General features: G+C 47.0%; 4 protein-coding genes across 8 annotated transcripts in view; 3 read left to right on the top strand and 1 right to left on the bottom strand.

Moving 5' to 3' along the window:
- The window catches only part of LOC123409313 (receptor-like protein 2), a 108,266-nt gene extending 105,382 nt beyond the window's left edge, over positions 1 to 2,884 (top strand). Inside the window, exon 8 of the mRNA XM_045102251.1 lies at positions 2,330 to 2,884. Coding sequence (XP_044958186.1) covers positions 2,330 to 2,884 — 555 coding nt within the window. The remainder of the gene's footprint in view (positions 1 to 2,329) is intronic.
- A 1,119-nt stretch (positions 2,885 to 4,003) lies between these two features.
- Positions 4,004 to 13,665, top strand: LOC123413111. Its single transcript, XM_045106060.1, has 11 exons — positions 4,004 to 4,208; positions 4,287 to 4,358; positions 11,374 to 11,469; positions 11,555 to 11,630; positions 11,720 to 11,806; positions 11,911 to 11,987; positions 12,111 to 12,203; positions 12,384 to 12,521; positions 12,725 to 12,830; positions 12,965 to 13,173; positions 13,264 to 13,665. Exons 1-11 carry the CDS (start codon positions 4,137 to 4,139, stop codon positions 13,330 to 13,332), a joined length of 1,095 nt encoding a protein of 364 aa, XP_044961995.1. The 5' UTR covers positions 4,004 to 4,136; the 3' UTR covers positions 13,333 to 13,665.
- Positions 13,666 to 14,138: 473 nt separating this feature from the next.
- Positions 14,139 to 18,197, bottom strand: LOC123413110 (disease resistance protein RGA5-like). 5 transcript variants are annotated; one of them, XM_045106055.1, is made up of 4 exons: positions 18,011 to 18,197; positions 17,051 to 17,917; positions 14,497 to 16,432; positions 14,139 to 14,374 (listed from the first exon to the last, which is right to left on the bottom strand). In XM_045106055.1, exons 2-3 carry the CDS (start codon positions 17,800 to 17,802, stop codon positions 14,503 to 14,505), a joined length of 2,682 nt encoding a protein of 893 aa, XP_044961990.1. In that variant the 5' UTR covers positions 17,803 to 17,917; positions 18,011 to 18,197; the 3' UTR covers positions 14,139 to 14,374; positions 14,497 to 14,502. The 5 variants fall into 5 exon arrangements, with proteins under 5 accessions (XP_044961990.1, XP_044961992.1, XP_044961991.1 ...); XM_045106057.1 differs by having other exon boundaries at positions 17,051 to 17,911; XM_045106056.1 differs by having other exon boundaries at positions 18,029 to 18,197.
- A 225-nt stretch (positions 18,198 to 18,422) lies between these two features.
- LOC123410939 lies at positions 18,423 to 23,269 on the top strand. Its single transcript, XM_045103863.1, has 3 exons — positions 18,423 to 18,726; positions 19,401 to 20,250; positions 20,834 to 23,269. The coding sequence occupies exon 3, from the start codon at positions 22,094 to 22,096 to the stop codon at positions 23,180 to 23,182; it is 1,089 nt and encodes a 362-aa protein (XP_044959798.1). The 5' UTR covers positions 18,423 to 18,726; positions 19,401 to 20,250; positions 20,834 to 22,093; the 3' UTR covers positions 23,183 to 23,269.
- The last annotated feature ends 1,804 nt before the right edge of the window (positions 23,270 to 25,073 follow it).

The raw sequence follows: 25,073 nt of genomic DNA, 5'->3' as shown, positions 1-25,073 counted from the left end.
CTTGAAATGACGCGTAGAATCACGTGAACCTATTTATTTTGTTGTTTAACAACTAATTAAATGTGTTAGTTCAGATCTGGACAGAATTATAAATTAACATGTGAGGTCGTCTCGGAGATGCTATATGTCATTTCCGACCTCATTTAAAATGCCTAGATAGGTAGTTTAATTACGCTTCACCTCTTGCCATGTTTAACTACATTTAATGTTTCCGTGTATCTAATCGGGATAGAACTAAATAATTAACGTGGAGTTTCGTCAAATATGCAACTCGTTGCATATTGAACTTCACTTAATGTGTAGTATCTGCTTCTGTGAATTGTCATGTCATGACTTGCATGTATTCAGCTGCTCATGCATCATTTGTGTTGTGCACCGTGTGGTGAATTCCGTGTGTTGATTTGTGTTTCCGGTTTGCTTCGTCTCGATAGAGTTCCGCAGCATGCCGGATTGTGAGGACCCGTTCGACTACGTCGGTTCGTCTGCTTCACGAAGGCATTCTTCTTCCAAGCGGGATCTCAGGCAAGATGACCATTTCCCCAGATACCATTACAATTATTGCCATGCTAGTTATTTCGATGCTATCGTTATGTCTCGTTGCCTACCACATGTTACATATCAGCCTCTCAACAATGCCATGAAAACCTTCAACCTGTTCAACCTAGCAAACCACTGATTGGCTATGTTACTGCTTGCTTAACCTTGTGTAGCGTTGCTAGTTGCAGGTGCAGTTGCTTCCATGTGAAAGCATGGGTTCCTTGTTATATCACCATATTAAATGATATTTAAATTTAATGCACCTATATACTCGGTAAAAGGTGGAAGGCTCGGCCTTTCTAGCCTGGTGTTTTGTTCCACCTTTGCCCCCTTAGTTTTCGGCTACCGGTGTTATGTTCCATAATTGAGCGCTCCTAACACGATCGGGGTTGTTATGGGGACCCCCTTGATAATTCGTTTTAGATTAAAGCTGGTCTGGCAAGGCCCAACTTTGGTACTACATTTGCCTAATCACCTAATAAAATTGCATAGGGACTTTCCGGACCCCGACGATAATTTAATCAACCACCGGGCCAGTGCTCCTCATGAGTGTTGGTCCAAAACAGAGCAGCTTATTAACACTACCCGGGGCAACTCGACATTTGGCGTGGTAACTATCGCTCATCCGTCGTGTTCTGAGAACGAGATACGCGGCTCCTATCGGGATCGTCGACACGTCGGGCGGCCTTGCTGGATTAGTTTTACCTTTGACGAGATATCTTGTGCATCGGGATTCCGGTGATGCTTTGGGTAATCTCAGAGTTGAGGTTTTCCACTAAGGAATCCGACGAGATCGAGAGTGTCGTGATTGAGGATTTCTATGCGGCTTGTGGTAATTTGTGATGGACTAGTTGGAGCACCCCTGCAGGGTTAAATCTTTTCGGAAAGCCGTGCCCGCGGTTATGTGGCAACGTGGAAACTTTGTTTAACACTGGTTCTAGATAACTTGAAGTTAACTTAATTAAAACTTGCCAACTGTGTGTAACCGTGACTGTCTCTTTCGTGAGTTCCTTCTCCGATCGAGGACACGGTGGGGTTATGTCTGACGTAGGTTGGTGTTCAGGATCATTCTTTTGATCATCAGTAGTTCATGTCCGCTATGCGTAGATCTTCCCCCTCTTATTTCTTGTACTCGCAAGTTTAGCCACCAAATATATGCTTAGTCGCTGCTGCAACCTCACCACTTAACCATACCTCACCCATTAAGCTTTACTAGTCTTGATACCTTTGGAAATGAGATTGTTGAGTCCCCTGTGGCTCACAGATTACTACAACACCAGTTGCAGATACATGTAAAGGTTACTTGACGCGAGCGCGTTGATTGTTCATTTGGAATTGCTGCTTCTTATTCTTCTTCTTCGATCTAGGATGGGTTCCAGGGCGGCAGCCTGGGATAGCAAGGATGGACGTCGTTCTTCTTTTCTCGTTTGTTTTCGTCCGTAGTCGGACCCTGCTCTTCATCATGATGTTTATGTATTGTACTGCTGTGACTCTGATGTAGCTTGTGGCGAGTGTAAGCCAATTCTATATATATATCTCTACTTTTCAGTACATGTACTTGTAACGATATCCATTCTTGCGACACGACGAGATGCGCTTCTATCCCCGACAAGGCCTTCGTGCCAAATTGAGGATAGGGTCGCATCTTGGGCGTGACAGTATCCACACATGTATTTGTGTTTCCAATCCATACAATTATAGCATGGATAATAAATGATTATCATGAACAAAGAAATATGATAATAACTAATTTATTATTGCCTCTAGGGCATATTTCCAACAGTACTGCCAGATGTCCGGCGTCGCCGCCATCCTCAACCTTAGCGACAACGACATCTCCGGCCTGATCCTGCTAAAGGTCAGGCAGATGAAGACGTTGCAGGTGCTTGACCTCAGCTATGACAACCTCTCCGGTGGCATCACACTGGAGCTCAGCGGCCTCACAGAGAGTGAGATTCTTGACCTCCGCCAGAACCGTCTGACGGGCTCCATCCCGCCAACGCTCACCAAGCTCCACTTTCTCTCCGACTTCAACGTCGCGCACAACGATCTCGAGGGCCCGATCCCGACCAGAAGGCAGTTCGATGCTTTCCTGGCAACGAACTTCGCGGGGAACCCAAAGCTTTGCAGTGAGGCAATCTCGGTCCGCCGCGACAACAAGACCGAGACGACGACATTCATCGTCCAAGCAGGGGGGGGGGGCGACAGCCTGGCGGCCGCAGCGCACGCGAGGTGCCTGAGGCGAGCGAGCGAGGAGGGCATGGGGAGGAAGCAGACGACGACCATTTGGAAGCGGGAAGGGAGGGAGAGCACAACAACGACAACTAGTCAATGTTGCTTAGGTTGACTAGTCAACTCGACTGAATACAGAGCTATATGGTGAGCTAGTGACCGTATAATCACGTCAACACGTATATAATGACCGTAATAAGTGTATTCTAAAGTCCAATGACCGTAGTGGGCTTTCGACTCAAATACAATGACCGTGGGTGTATTTATCTCTACTATTAACCATGCTCTATAGCCTTAGCGCAGTTTTCCTACCCTAGCCGCCGCGAGGAGCCAAGCGACTAGGGAGGCGTTTTTCTTCCACCGGATCTCCATCAGTCAGGGTGTTGGCCCCTCTCCCTCCGACCGCTGCTTGGGCGGCAGGAGGGAGGGGGACCCCGTTCCTCCCGTGTGTAGTTAGGGTTTGGATCTGTAGGTCGTGGTGCATCATTGAGGTGGTGGGAGCGGCGTCTAGACGAATAAATCTGCTTCAACTTCACTCTCATACCGGCGTTGTCCTTCATGGCGGCATCTCGGAGTTGATGGCATCGTGTGTTTGCCGAACCTTCAGATCGACAGCGTTAGGGTTCATGGATGGTGTCGTCGTCGGCGGCGGCGGCGACTCCATCAGGTGTGTCTCGACTTCTGCGCTGTCCCCGTTGCTGCAACGTTGTCTCCGACGTCATGATGGAGCAGGGAGGTTTTGTCGTTCAGGAGTACGCGCGGACGGTAGTCTACACAAGTGACAGCTGGAAGATGGTGCATCTTGTGTTGGGTTTGTGGTTGGTGGATGACAATTTTGGTTTCCTGCTTAGACGTTGTCGTCTTGCGGGGTGCGAGATTTGGAGTTCGATGGCGTGTCCGGGGACATGTTGCTCCGATGTGATTCTTTAAGTGGCAATGGTTTTACTTCTGACAGACTACTTTGAAGGTCCATAAAGCTGCAGAGCAACAATGGAGCCGCGTCGAGCTCGGAAGAAGAGGTGATTTGGCTTTTTTTCCCTTTCGATGGCGGCTTTGCTGGTGTCGAAGAAGAGAGACATGCAATGATATTTTGCATAAGATAATTCTATCTTTTCAATCTTGTAAAGTCGGTGTTTACGTATTTTGTAACTTGATCTTATTCTATAAACGAGACACGTATTATCATAAAAAAAACTATGCTTTAATATTGATGAATACGTGGCACACATGTCGGAATTTTGGCACCAGATACATCGTGGAGGGCCTTACGCAGCTTGTTTCCCCAATCTATTTCCTAGCGACAACCAAAGATCCAAATCTTCGCTAGCGACTCGATCGGATCTCATCTCCAGCCGGCGCCGGCGACCATGGCTCGCCGTCACCTCCTCCTCCTCCCTCTCCTCGCCCTTGCCTTCTCCTCCGCCGTCGCCGCCCCTGAGGTACCCAGCTCTCCCACTCTTAGCAATCCCTTATCTCCGTCGCCCCCTAACGATGGCTCCATCCGTACGCGGCCACAGGGACAGGGAGATGCCGCCGCCTTCATCGATGGCGCGTCGCACCGCTACCTGCGGGATCAGCAAGACGACCAGGTTCGGCCTCCGATTATCCCTTCTCTTTCTCTACGGACTAACCCGTTGCTGCTTCTCACGCGCTCGAACGACTCTTCCAGCTAATCCATGCCGGATTCCGGTTTTTAGTTCGTAGGATATGTGACGAAAATACCAGACAAACATTCGATTCAAAACACAAACACCAGATGACAGCACGGAATACCAGTAGCTGTTACAACGCGATATGATGCATTTACTTCTGGGGCTTGAAGAGAGCGAATATAGCTAATGGATCGTCAACTACCCAGCCATATATGTCAATGTCATCTACAGGGTACTTAATCAGATAGTTGTGTTATCTTTTAGCTACAGGTAGTTACATGCATAGCAACGTGTTAATCAGAGGTACCTATATAAGTCAGCATCTTAGCTGACCTGCATGACAAGAACTCGTTTTTTTTTGGAAAGGCCCAGCTTGTTGCTGGTGTTCCATTGATTTAGCAGGAGGGGATGACAAAGTTGTTGATCAAGTGATTGGTGGTCTGTAGAGGAGAACAAGGCCAGAGAGTAAAAATTACACAGCCCACCCATTGGTGTTGCTGGCTCTAAAAGGAGGTTTCCTATGATTTTATTTTCACGTCGGGTCTCCAATGGGGTGCTCGATGCATGTTGCTCCTGCCAACCTCCATTGCTCCATGTCTAGCGTGCAGGCATCTGCAATGTGCTGCTCATTTGGCAGCTTGCCTCTAAATACACACGCGTTGCGCTCCATCCAGATGTGCCATGAGATCAGTGCCACCATTCTTTTGATGGCCTTCCTCCCGCTTGGCTCCGTTGCTTGAACGATCAGTTGTACCTTTTCTGCCGTCGTCGACCCCGAGTGCCAGGTTTCAGGCTGAAGCGTCTTGCAACCCACCCATGTAGCCGCATTGCGCCAGACCTGAAGGGTCACGGGGCATTCCCAGAACAAGTGCATCGATGTCTCCAGGTTTCTCAGCAGAGCTGACAGTAGTAAGAGTTTTTGCAGCTCCTCCTCTATGGCCGGTCATTGCACCATAACCTGTTCAGGTGTAGCAGCCAGAGGAACCTCTTGATTTTCCCCGGTGCCCAGACCTTCCATATCAGCTGTCTGAACTGGCATTGCTGGCTCTCATTGAATTGCGCGTTGCAAGCAGACTTTGCAGTGTATTGGCCCGAACCATTTAGCGTCCACCTGATCTCATCTTCAGAGCCCTCTTGCAAAGTGGTCCCCGCTTGTCTGATCTCTCTAGCGAGTTCGATGATCTGGGGAAGGATGGAGTTGTAGTCCCCATGTCACAGGTCCAAAATCCACCTGTCATCTTGCAATGCCTCCCGGTCTGACCTGTTCTTCCGGAAGGATTTGGCAAAGAGTGTCGGGAACGCCTAGCTTAGCTGTCTGCCACCCAGCCAAGAGCAGAACCAGAAAGAGGTCCGTGATCCATCTCCGATTGTCACCGCCGTCGATGAAGCAAACATGTTTCTGTCAGCCAGATTGCAGGGCGTTCCAGTGCCTACCCATGGTCGCCGGGGCTCCTTCCGTGCAAGCCACAACCACCGCAGTCGCAAGGCCCGGGCGAACTTGGACAGGTCATGGATGCCCAGCCCATCACAGATCTCCGGTGAGGCCACCGTCTTCCACGCCACCTTGCACTTCCCTCCCAAGATCTCATCATCCTGTGCCCAGAGGAAACGACGCCGTGATTTATCGACGTCCTTGTAGAACTTTTTGGGCGTCCGTATCGCGGGGATGGTGAACGTTCGCATGACCGACAGCACGCAGCGAACCAGCACCCGGCGGTCGGCCATAGGCAGCAGGCGGCCTTTCCACCCTGCCAGCCGCGCTCTAATCCTATCTAGGATAAATTGGATATGCACCCGCCTAATTCTACCAATCACGATGGGTAATCCTATAGATATCTAATTGGGAAAGAAGCCGTTCTACCTTCGAAATTCTGCAGAACACTATCTAAGTCGACGTTGTCGCAGCAGATGGGTACAACTGAGGATTTCGACATGTTCACTCGAAGGCCAGTAGCATCTCCAAACCCCTCCAGAATTTTGATGAGGGCATCAATCTCCTGGCGATCTGGCTTGATGAAGATGATAGCGTCGTCTGCGTACAGACTTGTACGCATCCGCGCCGCTGATCCGGGTATAGCAGCGAGGTGACCCATCCTAGTCTCAGCCTCCAGTAGCCGGTGCAAAGGGTCGATGCACAGGAGGAATAGCAGCGGGGAGAGTGGGTCACCCTGCCGCAGTCCACGCCTGTGATCTATGCTGTCACCCATTCAGTAGGCATGTCGATGACGATGAGGACAGTAGCAGTGCCACCCAGTCCCTCCATCTCGGGGGGAAACCCATCCTCTGCAGCAACTCCATAATGTACTCCCAGGAAACACTATCGAAGGCCCTTGCTATGTCTAATTTTAGTAGGAGCGCAGGTGTTTTGTGTCGATGCAGAGCCTTAACGCTGTTCTGGACGTGTAGGTAGCTGTCATGGATGCACTTTGTTCTCTGGAAAGCCGTTTGTGCCGGGGAGATGATCTTGTCGATGACAGAGGCTAGTCGCATGGAAAGAACTTCTGTGATCAATTTTGCAATTGAGTGGATCAGGCTAATAGGTCTGAAATCTCCCATGGTTGTTGCCCCGTCCTTCTTTGGAATGTGGGCTATCATGGCAGTGTTTAAGTCCGAGAAATCTCCCCCAGCCATGTTATAAAAATGGTTGAACACTGCCATCACATCATCCTTGATAGTATTCCGGCAAGCTCTGAAAAAAATCCCCGAATATCCGTCCGGGCGGGGAGCTTTTTCCGCAGGAGAGGCCATGATCGCTGCCCAAATCTCTGCTTCAGAGAAAGGGTTATCCAATCCTTCGTTCTGAATCCTTGGCACCTCAAGTTCCTCCCAGTTGATGGAGCATTTTCTGGCTTGCTTTGTATCCAGCAAGTCCATGAAGTGGCTGTGAGCAACCTTAGCCTTGTCTTCGTGGCTTGTGGCGACGATTGTATCAGCATGCAGCGAGTGAATGTAGTTTTTCGTCTCCGTGAATTGATCTTGGCCTGAAAAAATGCAGTCTTTGCATCCCCTGCTCTAAGCCATGTGATCCTCGAGGCCTGCCTTTTTCGAGCTCTTTCAATAGCAGCCAGCCCAACGATTCTCTGCTTTAACTGCTTCCTCAGGTGGAATTCACTTGTTGTTAGCTGTCTCTTCTCTTGCGCAACATCTAGCCTCAGAACCACCACGCAAGCAAGGTGCAGCTGAATTTTTGCATCACTAGACAGCGTCTTTGCCCAGATTTTCAGATCAAACGCAGTCGTCCTCAATTTCACCTTCATTCTTACAATTGGGCAAGTGTGGTTGACCGTTCACTTCCAAGCCTTCTCCACAGTCTCCTGAAAATGCGGGGACCGTGGTCAGAAGGACTCGAAGCGGAATGGTTTCCTCCTGCGTGGCGCGGCAGTGTTTGCGAGCAGCAGCGGGCAGTGATCGGAGCATGTCGTGGAGGCCGCCATCAGCATAAAATTTGGGCAGAGGGCATCCCATTCAAGATTGCAAAAAACCTTGTCGATGCTCACTATTGTTGGTTGCTCTCGCTCATTGGACCAGGTGAAGCGCCTGTTCTTACATTTGATCTCCCTCAGGCATACATGGTCAATTGCCGCTCTGAATTTGCCCATGATCTGCCTGTTTAAATTCAGGTTGTTCCTGTCCCTTGCTTCATAGATGATGTTGAAGTCTCCATTTAGCACCCATGCCCCCCCCCCCCTGTGGTGGCGCAGCTTGCACCAGCTCAGCAAGGAATGCATCCTTGCGCGCGTCGTCGACTCGCCCGTACACTGTTGTTAGCCAAAAAGAAGAGCTGCAGTGGGCGACCGAGACCTTGGCCGTGATAGAGAAGCAGACAACGGCATGGGTTGTGATGTCAACTGTATCTTTGCTCCATAAGATCGCTGCACCTCCCCTAGTGCCCATGGCAGGCAGCACGACACATCCTTCCAGCGCAGTTCCTCCAACTTCTCTGACCAGGCTTGGAGTCCAGTTTTCTAGCTTTGTGTCTTGCAAGCACAAGATGGTCACTCTGTGAGCATCAGCAATTTCGCGAACCGCAACTCTTCTTCCTGGTGAGTTCAACCCCCTAACATTCCAGCTCATAATTGCACAGGTTGTGCTAATCATTTGACACGAATTGCTTCTCCGCCAACAAACACTGATCTATTAAAGAAGGAATGCAACTACAAGCACACCAGCCACATAGCAGGGGCACACCAGAGACCACCAACAGGTCCAAGATTCTCTGGTGCGAATCAGTCCTACTAATCCTATCACTAACATCATAGAAGACTACCATTAAATCTAACTTGAATTGGCTTAAGGCCAATCGTTGACGGAGAGTAATACTAATGCATCTAACATCACTAAACTAAGCCGCGGCGTCATCGCCGACCTCTGGTCCTTTCCATGCCACCAGCAATGCGGAGTGCCTCCGGGTCGAGGCGGGTCAGCTTGTCGATGATGTTGATGTCTTCCTCCATGAGCGGGTCTTCTAAGCGGCGAATGGGCGCCTCTGCCACCTTCGCGGTCATCTTCTCCTTGGGATCCAGCAGGCCAAGCTTCTTGACCAGCAGGAGGGAGGCGCGCTGCGAAGCAGGCACCGTGGACTGGGTGGCAGCTTGCCGAGCACTCTGTCTGACAGACACAGAGGCAACTCAGGTCTTAGGTGGTGCGGCAGAGCGCGCTCTTGGCGCAGTAGCAGCAAGAGGTTGCTGAATGTTGGTGAAGAGTTGCTGTTGCTGCTCATTGCTTTGCGGTGCTAGAGTGGGGTTAAGTTGCCTGACTCGCTGCGTTATGGCACCAACCTGCATGGTCGTTGTGATCTTGGAGCTGGTAGCTTGACAGGCAGCAGCAACAGATCCCCTAGTGAAGTCCAGAGGAGCTGCAAGCGCGCCTGCAATGATGTCGTCCAGCTCCAGCTGCATGCTGTCCACCCGTGGAGGGGATGGGATCATCTTGGTAGCAGAGGTGAAGAAGTCGCCCATGGGGTCTTCATCTTGATGCTAGGCAGCCACCAGAGTTTGGGCAGCCACCAGAGAAGGCAATGACTACCTTGGAGCCAGCTGCAGTGAAGGTGTGGCCTTCTTGATGCTGATGTCGGCACGCTCTCCTGTGCGACGTCCCCCATCGCTGCGCCGGCTGATCGGCCTCCTGCTCCTATGGCCCGTGGAGCTGGCCGCATCCCCCTTGGCTTTTGCACCTGGCCCGCCTGGCCTCGGTCGAGAAGGGTGTCCTTCCAGGAGCGACGTCTACCACCCTCCCCGTCGTTGTCGTCGTCGCGGTCCCGACGCGGCCCTAGTTGTAGGACCTTGCAGCCCGAGGGGGTGACCAGGGCGTGGTGCCGACGGCCGTGCCCTTGGTCGTCCTTGACATGCATGGTCCAGTGGCCCGGCCAGACCTGCGGAAGCGATCGCCCATCGTCGGACCCAGAGGAGGGCAGGCCACTCTGCGCAGAGTGCGACGAGCGCGGCGAGAGGGGTGGCCAGTCCTCCATGCGGTTGACGTGGATGAGCATGTCGTGGCGCCTGACTCGAGGGGGGGGTGCCACTTCCTTGCTTAGCCTCGACGCGCCTAGCACCCCGCAGCATCCGCCAGATGGTGTGCGTGGTGGGGATGAACGCCACAACCCACACCCAACAAGCGAACGTCTTCATGTGGCCGCGCTCGCGGGTGCGAGTGTCGAGGCGGTCGATGATGCACTTGTTGCCGAGCACCTTTGCTACCCCCTCGACGGACCACATCTGCATGGGCATCTTCTCAATGATGACGTGGACGTGGAGCATGAAGTCTTGGGACACGGCATGATCGTCCTCGTGCCACGGCTTGATGGTGAAGGAGACTCCGTCAACGGTGATGGCGCCCAGGCGGACGGCGTTGTCCCGATGTGCCGGCATCTCGAAATGCACGAGAAAGTCCTTCGAGTCGTGGCTTGTGTCGTGCATAAGGTGTGCCAGAGTGTGTAGCTCGGCGTCGAAGGCGCGCCCCACCTCATGGGACTGGCCGCGTGCCGCTTCACCGTGGAGGTGAGCAGCACAACGTGGCGGCGCAGGAGGAAGGTTTGATGCTCCATGGTCGGCGTCTCGATCACCACCTTGTGGTTGGTCCTTGGGCGCCCAGACGGGTTGGTGTGGTTGACACGCACCATGGCAGGCGTCGGGAAGCAGAGATGCCCTTGAACCGGCCCACGCGCAGCCGGAGCCCCGAGCCTTTCCTTGACGGAGCCCTCACTGCACTTGTTGTTTGGATGCCTTGACCGAGCCTCGAGCTTGCAGATGATGCAGTGGATTGGGTCTCTACAATCGACGGGGCGGTGCTTGGAGCTCAGGCATATGAAACAAAGCCCTTTGAAGCGCCTTAAGAAGGCCTCGCGCCCGGCGTTGGCATTGAAGTCGGGTGGTTGGCTAGAGCGCGGCCGCGGAGCTCCATCCAGTCAATGCCATGACTCGGGCTCGGGGAGGGGCGAACCACAATGGACTTGAGGCTGAGGTGGCCGAAAGAGGGTTCCCTAGCTTTATCCGGGGTGGAGAAGGCGGCCGCCGTCTTGGAACACTCCCCCTGGAGCAAGATTTGTGGCGGGGAGCCCGGGGTTGCCGAGGAGTGGCTGGGAGTCCGGCACCTTCGACAGACCGCTGGATCTGGCTAGATCTCGGACCGAGGCCGGCTGCCCCCATTCCTCGCTGTCCACCGAGCTGGACCACATAGATCCGGGGCTTGCGGAGCATGAGCGTCCCATGGGGCAGAGGGGTGGCGGATTCCGCTCGGATAATAGTTTGTTTTTTGTTTTTGTTTGCTAAGCACCTGCTTTTATACATGCTCGAATAGCACTTTACCCTTGCCTTGACTTGCCTCCCCTTACTGCTTCAAGTGTGACGATGATGATGGTTACCATGACAGATCAACCTTAGTTTTCGTTTTTATTTCATTCGTACTCCATGTGCCAGTATGATCTCATGATATATGCCTTGTGATGCTACAACAGGCCACGTCCATGTCACTTGATGAAGTTTCTGCAGCTGTTTCCGTCTTGCTTGGCTTTGCACCATCTGCCATGCTTCCTGCACCTTCTTCTGCAAAGGTTATTTAGCATGATATGGCTAGCGTTTGCATGCATCGTCTACCCCATCTAAACTATTCAACCTTTTGTCTATCTTGATTTTCAGTTAAATAAGCTGCTACTGCCAAAACCATTTGACAGGCCTCGTGCTGTTTTCTTGGTGCAAATTGATGGATCCCATGGTATGTTTATTTGTTGGGGGTAATTTTATCAGAATTATTCATGCATTTTGATGCAGCGACTAATGTTGTCTCTCTTGATCTTGTATCAGACTCTGTTGATAGCTTCATATCTGATGCTGGTAGTGTTTACAAAACCAAGATTGATAGTGCAAAAAATGCTGCTACAGGGCTTACAGGTCTGACTAATTACTGAGCATCTCCCTTCTTTTGGAACTTGGATGCCCCTACTTCTGTATCTGCCCTGTCAACACAAAAGTATCATTGATCATGTACCTTGCAGATAAGGATGAATTGATTGTCATTCGTTCAGATGAATCTTCTGGATCAGGTGTTCTTGATAATGAACTGACCAACTTGGTAAGTATACTATTTCTTTATCAGTAAACTAGTACTCCCTCCTAGTGAACTAAAACCACAACACTTATTTTGGATCGGAGGGAATACAATTTAGAAACTATAAGTAGAATTTTGTGTGTGCAGGCAACCTGGTTGGAGGGTTCCTATCAGAAGGCTGATGGCAAATTAAACATCCCCTTGAAGAGTGGAAACAGTCTTACTTTGCTCCTCAATAAGGTTAGCATCGCTTCGTCATCCATTTGCATACTAACCTGAACTTGGCTTCAAAAGAACATAACTCGTCTCTGAGGATTCATTGCTTTTCCTGTTAAAATTGGATGAGGTCACTTCCTACTTTGTGCAAAATTGACCACTAAATTGTAGGAATTATTTGACTTCATTTGCATGTTTACACAGGAAGTAGACATTAAATTTGCATCCAGCTTGATCTCTCTTCTGAAAACCATCAAAAGGGGTATTCAGGTTCACGAAGATTTCTCAGGAGGCATCGTGAGCCCTGCAGAGTTATTAGTTTGCCAGTTCACGGGCATTAAGGTAATTATAAGCATAAATCTTCTGCTTCAGTTTGAATATTCTTATAAACTGTGCACAGCAAATTTTTCGAGAGATCCTGTAACTATTCATTCCCCAGACCACACAGCAACAGTATCTTTATGCAATTTGAATATTCTTATGAAGCGCATGACCCCCCTATGTTAGTGATATGAATTTACTTATTTGATGGGTTTATTATTTAGGCTCTGGAAGATGAATATGGCTCTGCAGAAATTGTTAAGCAGGGAGCTGAAGTAGTTAGGACAGCTCTCACCAAAGCATTTGATCAACTGCAGGGAGTATATAACGGTAAGTTGCTTTGTGCCGTTGATTGTTGACTTGAAGCATCACCTTTTAAATGGGTACACTTGTTATATTTGCAGAACACTATTGACAGTTGCTTTGTTTCTTTCTGTTTCGACATTTATCATGTCTTAATGTAGGGAAAATTGTTGGGCTAGTAATGTCCACCAAGGAGGCTTCAACATCCTTGTCATCCATCATCGATGGACCCTCTTCATTGCACATCTCAAGACGGCTTGCAGAAGCATCCAGAACTAATGCTACAGCTTCTATAGCTGCTATATATCTTGTTAGACTGAGTCTTGCATGGATTACAGGGATCATCCTTCTTGTCTCAACGCTCATTGGGGTGAGTGAGCATGCTTTCTCCTAGTCTTGTCAATTACTGAATAACTTTGTCGAAACGCATCTCTGACGACACTACGTGCTGATTGTGCAGATTTGCCTGCTCATGAACATGCCGCTTACCAGGGACACACTCCTATATTCGAATGTCAAGATTGATTAGTTTGTGCTGCATATGAATTTTCACACGACGGCATGGAAGTTTTTAACAGTCATGCTTGGGTTTTTCCTTTGGACCCTGGGGTTTAACAGTAGGGACGCTGAGTCTGGGCTTGCTGTTCACCCTGTGTAGCATAAACATATTGTTGCTATGTGGATCATTCATTGAGAACTGTATACTGACACTGCCTGTATGGGCTTCTCTTGCTTTTCCGTAAATAAATAAAAATAATCAAGTGGAGTGTAATTTTGTTAATATCATCGAAGATTGTACTGTATTGTTGTAACAAAAAGCCAGTATCTGAATAAATTCGCCACTTGGATATTCATTGGGATAGTTGTTGTCTTCGTACGTGATGTTGGATGTTTGATTTATTGAGTTGAAATTTCACATGAATTTATTGATCACATATAGTGCTATAATAGGGACCACAGTGCCATGTGACGGACAAAATCCGAATCATTATATTGCTGTGATTGATGGATTGAGTCACGGGGGAAGATAGGCCTGTACAATTCTACATTTTGATCTCGGGTGTAGAAAGGTACTTTCATGTTAAGAGCATCTATAACCACGATATCCTAATTTGAGCCCCTATATCGATATCGATGTACTTTTCCTGTAAAAGAAGATTCCTAAATATTTGTAATTGAGGAGAACTACTACAACTATTTAGGTACTAGGGAGTAGATCATGACAGAGGGAGTACTTGAGAAAATTAAAAAATGTCACTTGCTCACTTCAACGAAAAAACAACGAAGGAACAAAAAGAAAATGATAGCCATCAGTCATGCGTTCCACCACGCTGATTGCTCGTGTCTGAAACATTTCAGGAAAAATAGGAACACGCCCTCATTTGACTTTTGGATACATAGAATACCACTGACTGAATGTAACAAGAACTTCAGTCGGATATTCAATCAAAAAAAAAATTCGGACCAATATTGCTCCCATCTTGGCTTTCCACTGTCACCCTACAAATCATGTTCACCCATCTTCTTGCTCATTCTAACTGCAGCTTCTATCAGCCTGCTTGATTTTTTCCCTGAAAGAGGTAGGAAAAAAAACATATGGAAAGAGATGTTGTGAGAGGATACATAGAAAAAATAAATTACATATACATACTCTTAAGTGGCAACTCTTTAGAAAGGGCAATCAGTGTCTTACAAATGTTCATTTCGTCCATATCAACGTGGGATGGTTGGGATGGTCCTTGATGCATCTCTCCATGGCGGCCTCCAATGTTGGACGAATGGATTCGTCGCAAGTAGAGCGAACTGATGTGCTTGTCAGGCAGGGGAGGTGCTTGATGCCAAAATCAAACTCACCATCAGTCACAGAACTAGTTTCCTCTGCGTCGAACTCAAGCTCAAGATTTTGTAGCTTCGGCATGGAACCAGCTTCAAAAACTAACCCCAGTGCACACTCTTCTCCGCCGATCTGGAAACTGATCAAGGAAGGGAATCCATGGCTTTGGGCGACTCTAAGCCGCCCTTCTTTTGACCCAGCTGCCAGTGCAGTGAGGCTAAGATGGCGCAGATCAGGTAGGCTTCCCAGGATCACCACATCCTCCTCCCCAACTTCCCACATAAGCACGGCTAATCTCTGGAGGTTGACAAGTGAGCCAATCCATCTCGGAACAGTCGAGACTACGCCCACCTCGACAACGAGTTCTCGGAGACTAAGTGGAGCAGGGCACCATGATTCCTCAAAGATCTCATCTGCTCCCTCATTGATAGTAATATGTAGAACATGAAGATTTGCTTTGCCTAGCCTACAAATCGAATTGACCATCTCTTCCTGATTCTCCTTCCAGTTATCACCCGCATAATAGTTGATAAAACTTGTGCTTAGTTCCCTCAGGTTTGATAGTAGGCAAAGTTGCCGAACAAAGTTGGTTGACTGGGTGTTGACATTGATACCTCTCAACACTTGCAATGCTTTGAGGCCACCGATTTCATCCGGTAATATAGTTTCGTCGTGAACAACTAGACGTACCAACCGTGTAAGTTGATTGATGGCTGGTGGAATCTCAGTTGTCGCGTTGCTTTCACATATCTCGAGTGACTCCAAGGACTGTAACTCTGCTATTTGCTGGGGAAGCTTTCCAACTTTTGACTTGAGCCTCAGGTACTTAAGATGGAACAGACCACCTATTTCTGCAAGATGTTGATCTTCTACTTTCCCAGAACAAACCAAATCTAAAATATGCAAGTGTCTGGACTTCCAGAGCGATGGCATTTTAACACAATGACCAAAAACAGAAAGTGACCGGGCTTTACACAAAATAAGATCTGCTGGAATCTCACTGTCACCCTGTAGAGACAATCGACGGACTTTGTTTCCTGGCTCAGGGTTTACACCAGGTACACCCAATAAAGTAACAAAATTGTCTTGGTTTGACATGGATACAAGGAAATCAAAAATTATACCATGGACTCGACAGCTTTCCACCTCCCCAAACTTATTTATCTCCCCTGGTTGGATCAGGTTCCGGTCGATGAGCTCGTTAAAACACCTCTCTCCTGATTCATAAAGGGTGTGCCCATGCTCTTCAGGAATGAACCCCTCGGCAATCCATCTCATTACCAGACGTTCCTTCTTGACAGCACAGCCTTCCGGGAATACACTGAGATAAAGCAGGCAAGATTTCAGGCAAGGAGTAAGATCAAAGTAGCCAAGCAACAAAATCCTCATGGTTCTTTCGACGGCAGGGTTGCTTCCAAGTCCATGCCTGATAGAACTGTACACTTGCTCCCACTGATCTTCATGCGTATTGGCAATCAGCAAACCGGATATAGCAATAATTGCCAGCGGCAGACCACCACATTTTTGCAAGATCTTGTCAGAAACTCTTTTCAGGTGGGATGGGCATTGCTCACCAGAATTGAACACCAACTTAAAAAACAACCTTTCCGAATCGATGGCACTGAGAGGGCTTACTGTATAAACTCGCCCCCCACATGAAGCACAGCATGATTTGGCTACCTCATGTATCCGCGTTGTTGTGATTATTCTGCTACCAAAATTGCCTTTTGGAAAGGCACCCTTGAGAATATCCCATGTTTGAACGTCCCATACATCATCTACTATGATGAAGTACCTGGTACATGATTTTGCAATGTCAATCATTGACACCAAAAATAAAGAAACACTCCTAAACACTATCATAACTTCTACTACCATCTGAAAATGTAAGCAGGCAAAGTGTGATCAGTCCGGTAAAATTCCACAAAACAAGGGGAAATATCTAGTAGTCTGTACAAAGTTTCATGGATTCAGCAGTATAGCCTAACTTATCTCCTTAATGTTAGCTTCAAAATTTAACTTGTATTCTCGAAAAGGTAGCAGTTTTTATACAAAACTTGTTGAAAAATAGGAGCTAACTTAGTGTGCAGTTCAGTGAAAAGTGTGTCACAAAGTCATCAAGTTAACATTATTGGCATGAAATATTCAAAAACACGGCAGTGCGGAATGAGTTACACTTGGATACAAACTGAAGGAACTTAGACCGGACCACCTTTCTTGGTCTATATCTGTATCTAGCAAATGTATATTCTCTGACACGGATCTCATGTCGCTTGAACATATATGAAGATAAAATAGCCACATCCTATAGCTGATTAATATATAAAAAATCAATGTTTTCCTGAAAACATGGAAGATGAAATGCTATAAAAGTGTAAATTTTCCTCTTGCTATCTGAACCGGCGCACAGTACCTTTTATCCTGAAGGAAATTGGAGATGCTGTCAAGGAGCGATTTTGCATCCTCAGTTAAGCTTTGGGCATACTCATACCCCAGTTGGCTCCGAATGTCGCTCAAAATTGCAACCACATGAGGTCTCCGGGAGACGGAGACGAAAGCCCGACACTCGAACTGCTGACCCATTGTGTCGTAGACGCGACGAGCAAGAGTCGTCTTGCCCAGCCCCCCACACCCGACCATGGAAACCACCTCCAGATCCAATTGCTTCCCTCCTCCGTCCACCATTCTGATGAGTTGAGCAGCCGGCCCGTCGACGCCCACGGGTTCACCCGTCTCTCTGTAGAGAGAGCAGTCCCGGCGGGGATCCTCCGCCTCGGCGCCGCCGGCCCTGGAGATGGCATCGCTGATCTCCTGGCCTGTCCGACGGCGAGCCGCCGCCTCCGACAACCAGGCGCTCATCTTTTCAGAGAAACCGTCCGAGTCGTTATCAGCAGCACCAGATCCGTCGCGGGAATGGAGCATGAACTTGTCTAGCGCGTCCTCCACGTCGTACGACAACTCCCGCGCCTCCTTCATCCAGCGCCTGCCTCGCTCGCCGGGGTCCTCGGCCTGGGATGTTGCCTTGAGGAAGGCGTGCACCGCCTGGAGCTCCGCCTTGAGGGACTCGACGTCGCCGTTGGAAACCTCGTGGCCGTCGGCAAACAGGGCGCCCAGCTTCCCCAGGACGGACCCCATGGCCCCCGTGGCCGCGCTCACGGGCTCCATCTCAGCCAGCCGTAACGAGGGCGAGGCTCGGAAGCCGGGGCTTCGGTCAGCTTGGTTCGCGTCAAGGACTAACAGGACTGGAATGAATTTGCACGAGATGCTAATCGGACTGCAGCTAAACCATGGCAGAGTTAGTCAACAAGAAAATTGGAGAAACGGAGAAAATTGATGGTTGACAACTTAAGATAGTACGTAGGTAGGAGCGTACTCTGTCTCTGTGTACTACCTTGATCCTTGCCATGAACCTCAAGAGAAGCAAGGATGATTCCGCAGATGAACGACTCAAGGGGTGTAGGGATTTGGAGACGAGGAGCTCCGCCGTGTTCACCCCAAACGATTGCGGCCAGATTTCTTTCTTGGCTGCTCCGGTGGTAGGGTAGGGATGGGGAGAGGATCACAGGAGGTATTGCATGACACATAATCATATGTCAGTATTATATAAAAGTTTATTTATTATTATGCATGACACATTTAACACAACATTTAATATAATACGATATCATAATATGGGACGCGTCTAGGCAGCAGGCTGCTGCTGGCTAGCCTTAGCTGGCATCCTTTCATAAAAGGTAAGTTTTTGTTCCCACACATATAAAAAAGGAAAGGGCTGGTCCCTAGCGCACCACAGCTGGTTCACCAAAGCCCCAGCAAAACCACAGCTGGTCCACAAACTTTTCTCCCAAAAGGTACAATTCCTACACCACTTTTCTTCCAAAAGCACATCTTCCCTGCACATCTTCTTCTCCCTCCACATCTACACGCAGCCTCTCCCTCCCCATCTTCTTCTCCATCAAGCAAACAAGGGGGCAGTTGCCCCATCCCAGATCTGGAACTTCACCAAGCAAAACAAGCAGCAGAAATCAGAGGAATTGCATAACAGAAAAGAAAAAGCAGTTTAGAACAGAAGGGTGAAGAATCACAGAGGTAAAGGCATCAGATTTTCTCACCTCCCCCCCTTATGCATCCACAATCAGTTGTGTTCTAGGTTGCAGGCTTCTCTTTCGCATCCAGCATGTTGGATCCACCATCTCTTTGGTTTGCAGTATCTCTCCTGCTTTCCTGCATGCTTTCCTGCTTCTCCTGTTAACCACCTGATTAGTGCTAGAAAACATGGTAGTCCAAAGATTTTAGTAAGGCAAATTGCTAGTACTTTTTGAGCAAGAATAGTTTCACTATGAGGCAAAAAACTGATGCAAAAAACTGAAGCTATTCTTGTAAGAACTACTGTACAAAAAACTGAAGCTATTCTATTGCTCTGATTATGGTGGTCTTGGAGTGCTGTTTTATTTGCTTGCTTGTAGAAAGGAAAGGAGAAAGTTGAGGCTAGGAATGACAAGTCAACTGATCAAGTGTTTGCTTCACTGAACTGAACTTGTGTGATGTGCTGGAGAAGACAGTTAGTACATTGCCTTCAGTTAATGAGCTGCGAAAACGAAGGCAACAACTTGCTTGTATTAAGTGTGCTGCTTGCTTGCTTGTATTAAGTGTGCTACTTGCTAGCTTCATTGAGCTAGCTTGCTTCATCTATTTGATGATGAATAGTTGGTTGCGTTGTTGAGCTAACTAGCTTCATCTTTTTTATGTTCAAAAATGATCAGGTTGACGATGATTGACCTGAATGAGGAACCCGATGAAAATAATGGTGATCATGTGTACTGTACACAACATGCTGCTGGAAATACAGAGTTTGTTGCGGAATCACCTAATCCTCCTATGATTCAGAAAGTCAGTGTTGCTGTTGCAGAAGGAATTTTTACAGACGGGCACTCAAGTCTGGTGATGGCTGCTCCAGGTAATACACAAATACCTGCAGTAGTAGTTTCTGAGAGTGATGGACATACCCTTGATGGCACAGGTGCACCGAGCAATACTGGTGGGACTGTTGCTAATGGGTTCGGTGATGAAAATGATGATGAAGCTTGGTCACAACCAAAGGAGCCTCATGTGGGCATGAGGTTCGACACTTTGGAAGGCGCAAAAAACCACTACAATTCTTATTCATTGTAGATTGGCTTTTCAATAAAAATGAATACTTCAAGGAAAGCTGCAAAAACTGGAGAGCTGATAAAGCAACAGTTTGTTTGCAACAAGTTTCAAAAGCCTAAGGTCAATGACGGAGGGGCAGAAAAGATTCCTACGCTAGATGAAATTGTTGACGAAACAAAAGATGATGATCAAGATGAGGATATTGTCTTTCTTGATGATGACAGTAAAACCAAAAAGACGACCAAGAAGCGGAAGAGAGATACGATATTGCAAACTGGTTGCAAAGCTAAGATGGTTGTGAAACTAATTGATGGCAGATGGGAAGTGATCCACTTTGTTGGCGAGCACAACCATCCATTGGTTGACAAGCCATCTTTGACTAAGTACTGCGATCACACCAAGGGATCCCAGCAGAAGAAAGGGCATTCCTTACACATCTTCATAACTGCAATTTGACTACAGGTTTAAACAACACCCCTAGCCCCCTACAATGAGCACCAACATTAACACATGGTTAAAACTTTGACACCCTGGAGATGCCTAACAATTTTTTGTTTCTTGCTTACAACTCCCTGTCTGACTTGCTTGAAAACATGTGCCTTATTTGCTTGAAATAACAAAGAACTTGCTTGCATCTGGGCATGATAATGCATAATTTGTTTAACACTCCGGTTGCTGAACTTGCATAACGCTTATCGGTTTGTGCTCGATTGGGAGTTTCTACTTGCCTGATTATTGTCGGTAAAACAATTTTGATGTGCATCTAGACTTACCTATGATTGGTCTGATTGTAGTTGCAAGTAGCAAGTAACAAATTTTGTGTTTCTTGCTTCCAACTCCTGTCTGACTTGCTTGAAACATATAACTATTGTGTGTAGTTTGCTCGTGTATTGCCTCATACATTTTTGTCGTAGTTGGTTGTATAGGTTATGTGATTTGCCTACACTGTGCATTAGAGTTGCCTTCATCTAAGAAATAGAAATTGTTCTTGATACTGTTTTTGTGTAAAAAATGGTTAACCACTATTGTCACTTGATGGCGGCAGGTCATATGACGCACATCATGTCAGAATTCTATGGGACGGAACTCATTGTCCCTTATACAACTAAGCACATTACAAACCTCAAGACGGTCTTGAACCAGGATGCTACAAAAGAAGGGCATATGATAGAGACAGTTGCATACTTTAAAGATCAGCAGAAAGAATATCCAGATTTTTTTACAAGATAAAGTATGATGAGGAGGACAGGGTTGAAAATATTTTCTGGGTCGATGGTGCATCAAGGAAGGCTTACATGGAATCTTATCATGATTGCATCTCCTTTGACACAACATATGTGACTAACATGTACAACATGCCCTTTGCGCCATTCATTGGAATTAATAGGCATGGGCAGTCATTCATGTTGGGTTGTGGTTTTGTTAGGCAAGAGTTGGCGTCAAGCTTTGATTGGCTATTCCAGACCTTCCTTGAGGCAATGCATGATGTAGCACCCACCAACATCATAACCAACCAAGACATCGCAATGGCACAATCAATTAAAAGAACCTTCCCTACAAGTGTGCACCGCTGTTGTCGATGGCACATTATGAAAAAGGCACAAGAAAAACTTGGAGCATTGTTGGGGCGAAACCCTGGCTTGTCCAAAGATTTCAACAATTGTGTTGACTTTACCTTGACGCCAGAGGAATTTGAGGCGGGATGGGCTGAGATGATGTTGAAGTATGAGGTTATGACTGACTCCCACTTCGAGACTTTATACAAATACCGAGAAACATGGGTGCCGTTTTACTTCAAGCACCGGTTCTTCCCTTTCTTGCAGTCAACTCGACGCAGTGAGGGGTTCAACGCTGTCGTTAAGCAATATGTGAACCCACACAAGTCAATTTTGGACTTCGTGAAGCAATATCAGAAAATCCAAACACACATACTAGTCCGAGAGGGTTCAAAAGATTACAGGACATGACACTTGGAGACTGAAATGTGGTCGTCTTACCCCATTGAGAAGCAGGCATATGATTCCTATACTAGGGACTTCTATGAGAAGTTCTGTGATGAGTTTCAGTTGACTGCGAGGTACAACGTACGACCACATGGTGAAAACTTGTATGAGGTTTACGCAAATCAAGAGTGGGTTGCTAAATATGGTTGTAGGAGCTATTTTGTCACAGTAGAAGCTGGTGCTGGAGACTACAGATGTGACTGCTGCAAGATTGAGCGGGACGACATGCTATGCTGCCATATCTTGAAAGTTTTCAACCAACTTGGTGTTCATGAAATCCCAGCGCAGTACATACTTAGAAGATGGACACCTTAGCAATTTCTGATGCACCCCCCGCTATCGAGGATAAACCCGATGAGTTGCCAGCACAAACCAAGAAAGAACTAAGGCATGCAAATTTGGTGATGGGTTTTGGTAGTCTTGCTCAGGTTGCCAGTGCATCAGATGCTGCAACAGATATTGTGAAGAAGCACATGCGTGGGGCACGTCATGAGATCCAAAATCTCAACATGTCAAGGAAGAAGAAGCCGACAGTACCTCCCGCTAGGCCCACTAGTGGTCCTCAAGCATCAGCTGGTGGTTCTGCACCACCACCTATTAATACTCGGGCAAAAAGAGGACATGTGTTGGATGTTGATGGACCTAAAGAAGGTCCTTCTGTTTGTAGGCAGCAGAAACCTACTTCTGCAGCAGGGAGGAAAAAAGCAGCAGTGCAACCCGGTAACTCTATCAGTGAAGGTGGACATCAACAATCAAACAGTAGGACTGCAACACTGCCCAGGGGGCCTCCAGCGCCAGTGCCAAGGCCAAGGACTGTGCATACACTAAGAGGGGCTGTGCCACAAATATTTGGGGATGCATCACTAGTGAGAGGCCCTGTTCCACCACATATGGGTCCTAGACCAACACACTGGCCTGCATCACAACCTATGGGGGATGTACAACCAAACCAGGGCCCTAACGCAGCAAACACAATGTATGTGACCAGTGCTGTACTTGAACAATCTCCTAGAGCGTCAGCAATAGTTGATGGTGGGTATGGACAGCGTCCCGGTTCTTTTACAATGCAAGAAGAAAGTGGCAGCACATTTTCAACTACCATTGGGCAACCTCCTGATAGACATGAACACCCGCCACTCAATATAGCATCACTACATGCAGCTGTTGCGGCCGCGCAAGGTGCTTCCATGGTTGAACCACATTTTGGGGAAACTATTGCCACACCTGACCCTACAATTCCTAGAGACCCTCCAAGATCAACTACAAAAGGTAGGGCAAAGTTAAAAAGAATTGAATCAGCACTTGAGCTGCACCTGAAGAGGAAAAACAAGTGCAACTATTGTGGGTCTGTTAACCACAGTGGTGCACAGTGCAAGACCAGACTGGTGTGATGTACACACAAAGAACGGATGGTTGAATTTTTTTTTTGCATTGTCAACTTCCTACTTCCCCCCCTAGAATTTTGAAGTTTTATATGTTTGAAGATCCTAAAACTGCTTGTGTAATGGTAATACTATGGGTTTCTGTTTTATGGTTTTTGTGACTATCGTGCCTCACATTATAGTTCATTTTGCGTGTTGATGGAATGTGAGTTGCCTGTTGCTATGCTTTGTATTGCCTAGCAAAAGAATGAATATATGCAACTCACCCTGATGGTCCATAAAATTACATGCAAAAATCTGTAATGCTGAAGATGCAATAATATTTTGCTTATGTAATGATGGTATTAATTTTCTTTTATCGTGTTTATTATTAGTTTGCCTCACAAATATAGTTATGGATGTTTGGATATGACATTTGAGTTGCTTGGTAAAATTTACTTATACAGGCAACTCCCCCCGGTCCAAAAGAATTCAATCCCGCGGTGAAAAAATTCAAAAGCATTTCCGTAATGCTGATGATGCAGTAATCTTTAAAAAAACTGGCAAACTTCAGAACAAGAACATAAATAATAGTACACGTGAGGGAAGAAAAGAAACTGACCATTGCTAACTCGAGGATGGCTTTCCATGGACCATTGTTGTGCACGTTGTCAACCCATGAGTTGGTCAGCTGTTTCCTGATGTTTGGGACATCCTTGGCAGTGAATTTTGGAACAGCCCTTCCATCCCAGTTGTTTGCTATTTTAAGGGAAAAAATACCACCGTCGAACCTATGCATTTACATTATGTTTTCTAGTTAGCTGGTTTACTCTATGTACTAGTGTCACTTGACAAGGTCTGAAAAAGCAGTGTCTGTGTGATTGGATGCTTACTCGTTGTCTTGTTGTGGCACATCAATGTTGATTAGTCCAAAATCATCCAAACATATGTGAGACCTGGCATAGTGCTCTTCCCACAAAACACGAACACTTGCAACAATTTTCCTAGCGCAAACATCTAGACTCTTGTTCTTAAGCGTCCTCCAAGAATCAAGAACCTCAAAACATCGATCCCTGATGTTCACATTGAAAATCCAATAATGATTGCGTGTAACTGGCTCTTTCTTGTCAATGTTCTCTAAAACCGGGAACATAATCTGTTAGAAAAGTAGGAAATCTGTGGTTAGTAGTCAAAATAAGCAAGTTCAATAGTTATACACGCGCAAAAGTACTACCGCGCAAAAAACATGGCACATGTTGGATGTTAGCAAACTTTTTTTGTGTGCTCATGTAAGCAACTTGTATAGATAGATGTAGAGTCGAAAAAATATCATGAGTGCAGGCAAGTTGTCAACCCTAATTTTTTTATTTAACTTACCATATCTTGACGGTCCAAGTGATTTGATTTCTTGAAACGAGAAATGAGCTCCTTGCTCGTCAATTCCATTTTTTGCAGCCAAATCTTGTGACAGGAATAATGTGGGGATGACCATGAGCATAAATTCAGAAAAAAGGAAAATAATTGTAAAACTACATGTATTAATGATGGATTAATGATTGAACTTTTCTTACCGAGAACCTGAGCGGCATCAGCACCTTCTTTGAGTCTGGTGGCAAGTTGAACATTATAGATTGAATTCCAACTTCCATTACATGGCTCAAGACAAAACCTTCCTTCTTCATTGACTTTGCGAGCTCCCTCACGGTGACAAAGTATCCACCATATTCAATAACCATTGCGCTGCAATGAAACACAGATATTTAGCTAAAAAATCCTTCCGATTTGCCTACCACCATCCAGCTAAGAAAAAACAATGAGGGGATGGTGAAATGAAAAATAAAAAATACAGAAAACATTTCAAACTAAACCAAAAATTGCCTGATTATATAATTTGGATTGCTTGTAAAATTAGTTTGAATTG

Source organism: Hordeum vulgare, chromosome 7H, assembly GCF_904849725.1.
Source record: "Hordeum vulgare subsp. vulgare chromosome 7H, MorexV3_pseudomolecules_assembly, whole genome shotgun sequence".
Taxonomy (NCBI): domain Eukaryota; kingdom Viridiplantae; phylum Streptophyta; class Magnoliopsida; order Poales; family Poaceae; genus Hordeum; species Hordeum vulgare.
This window is presented reverse-complemented; position numbering and strand designations above follow the sequence as displayed.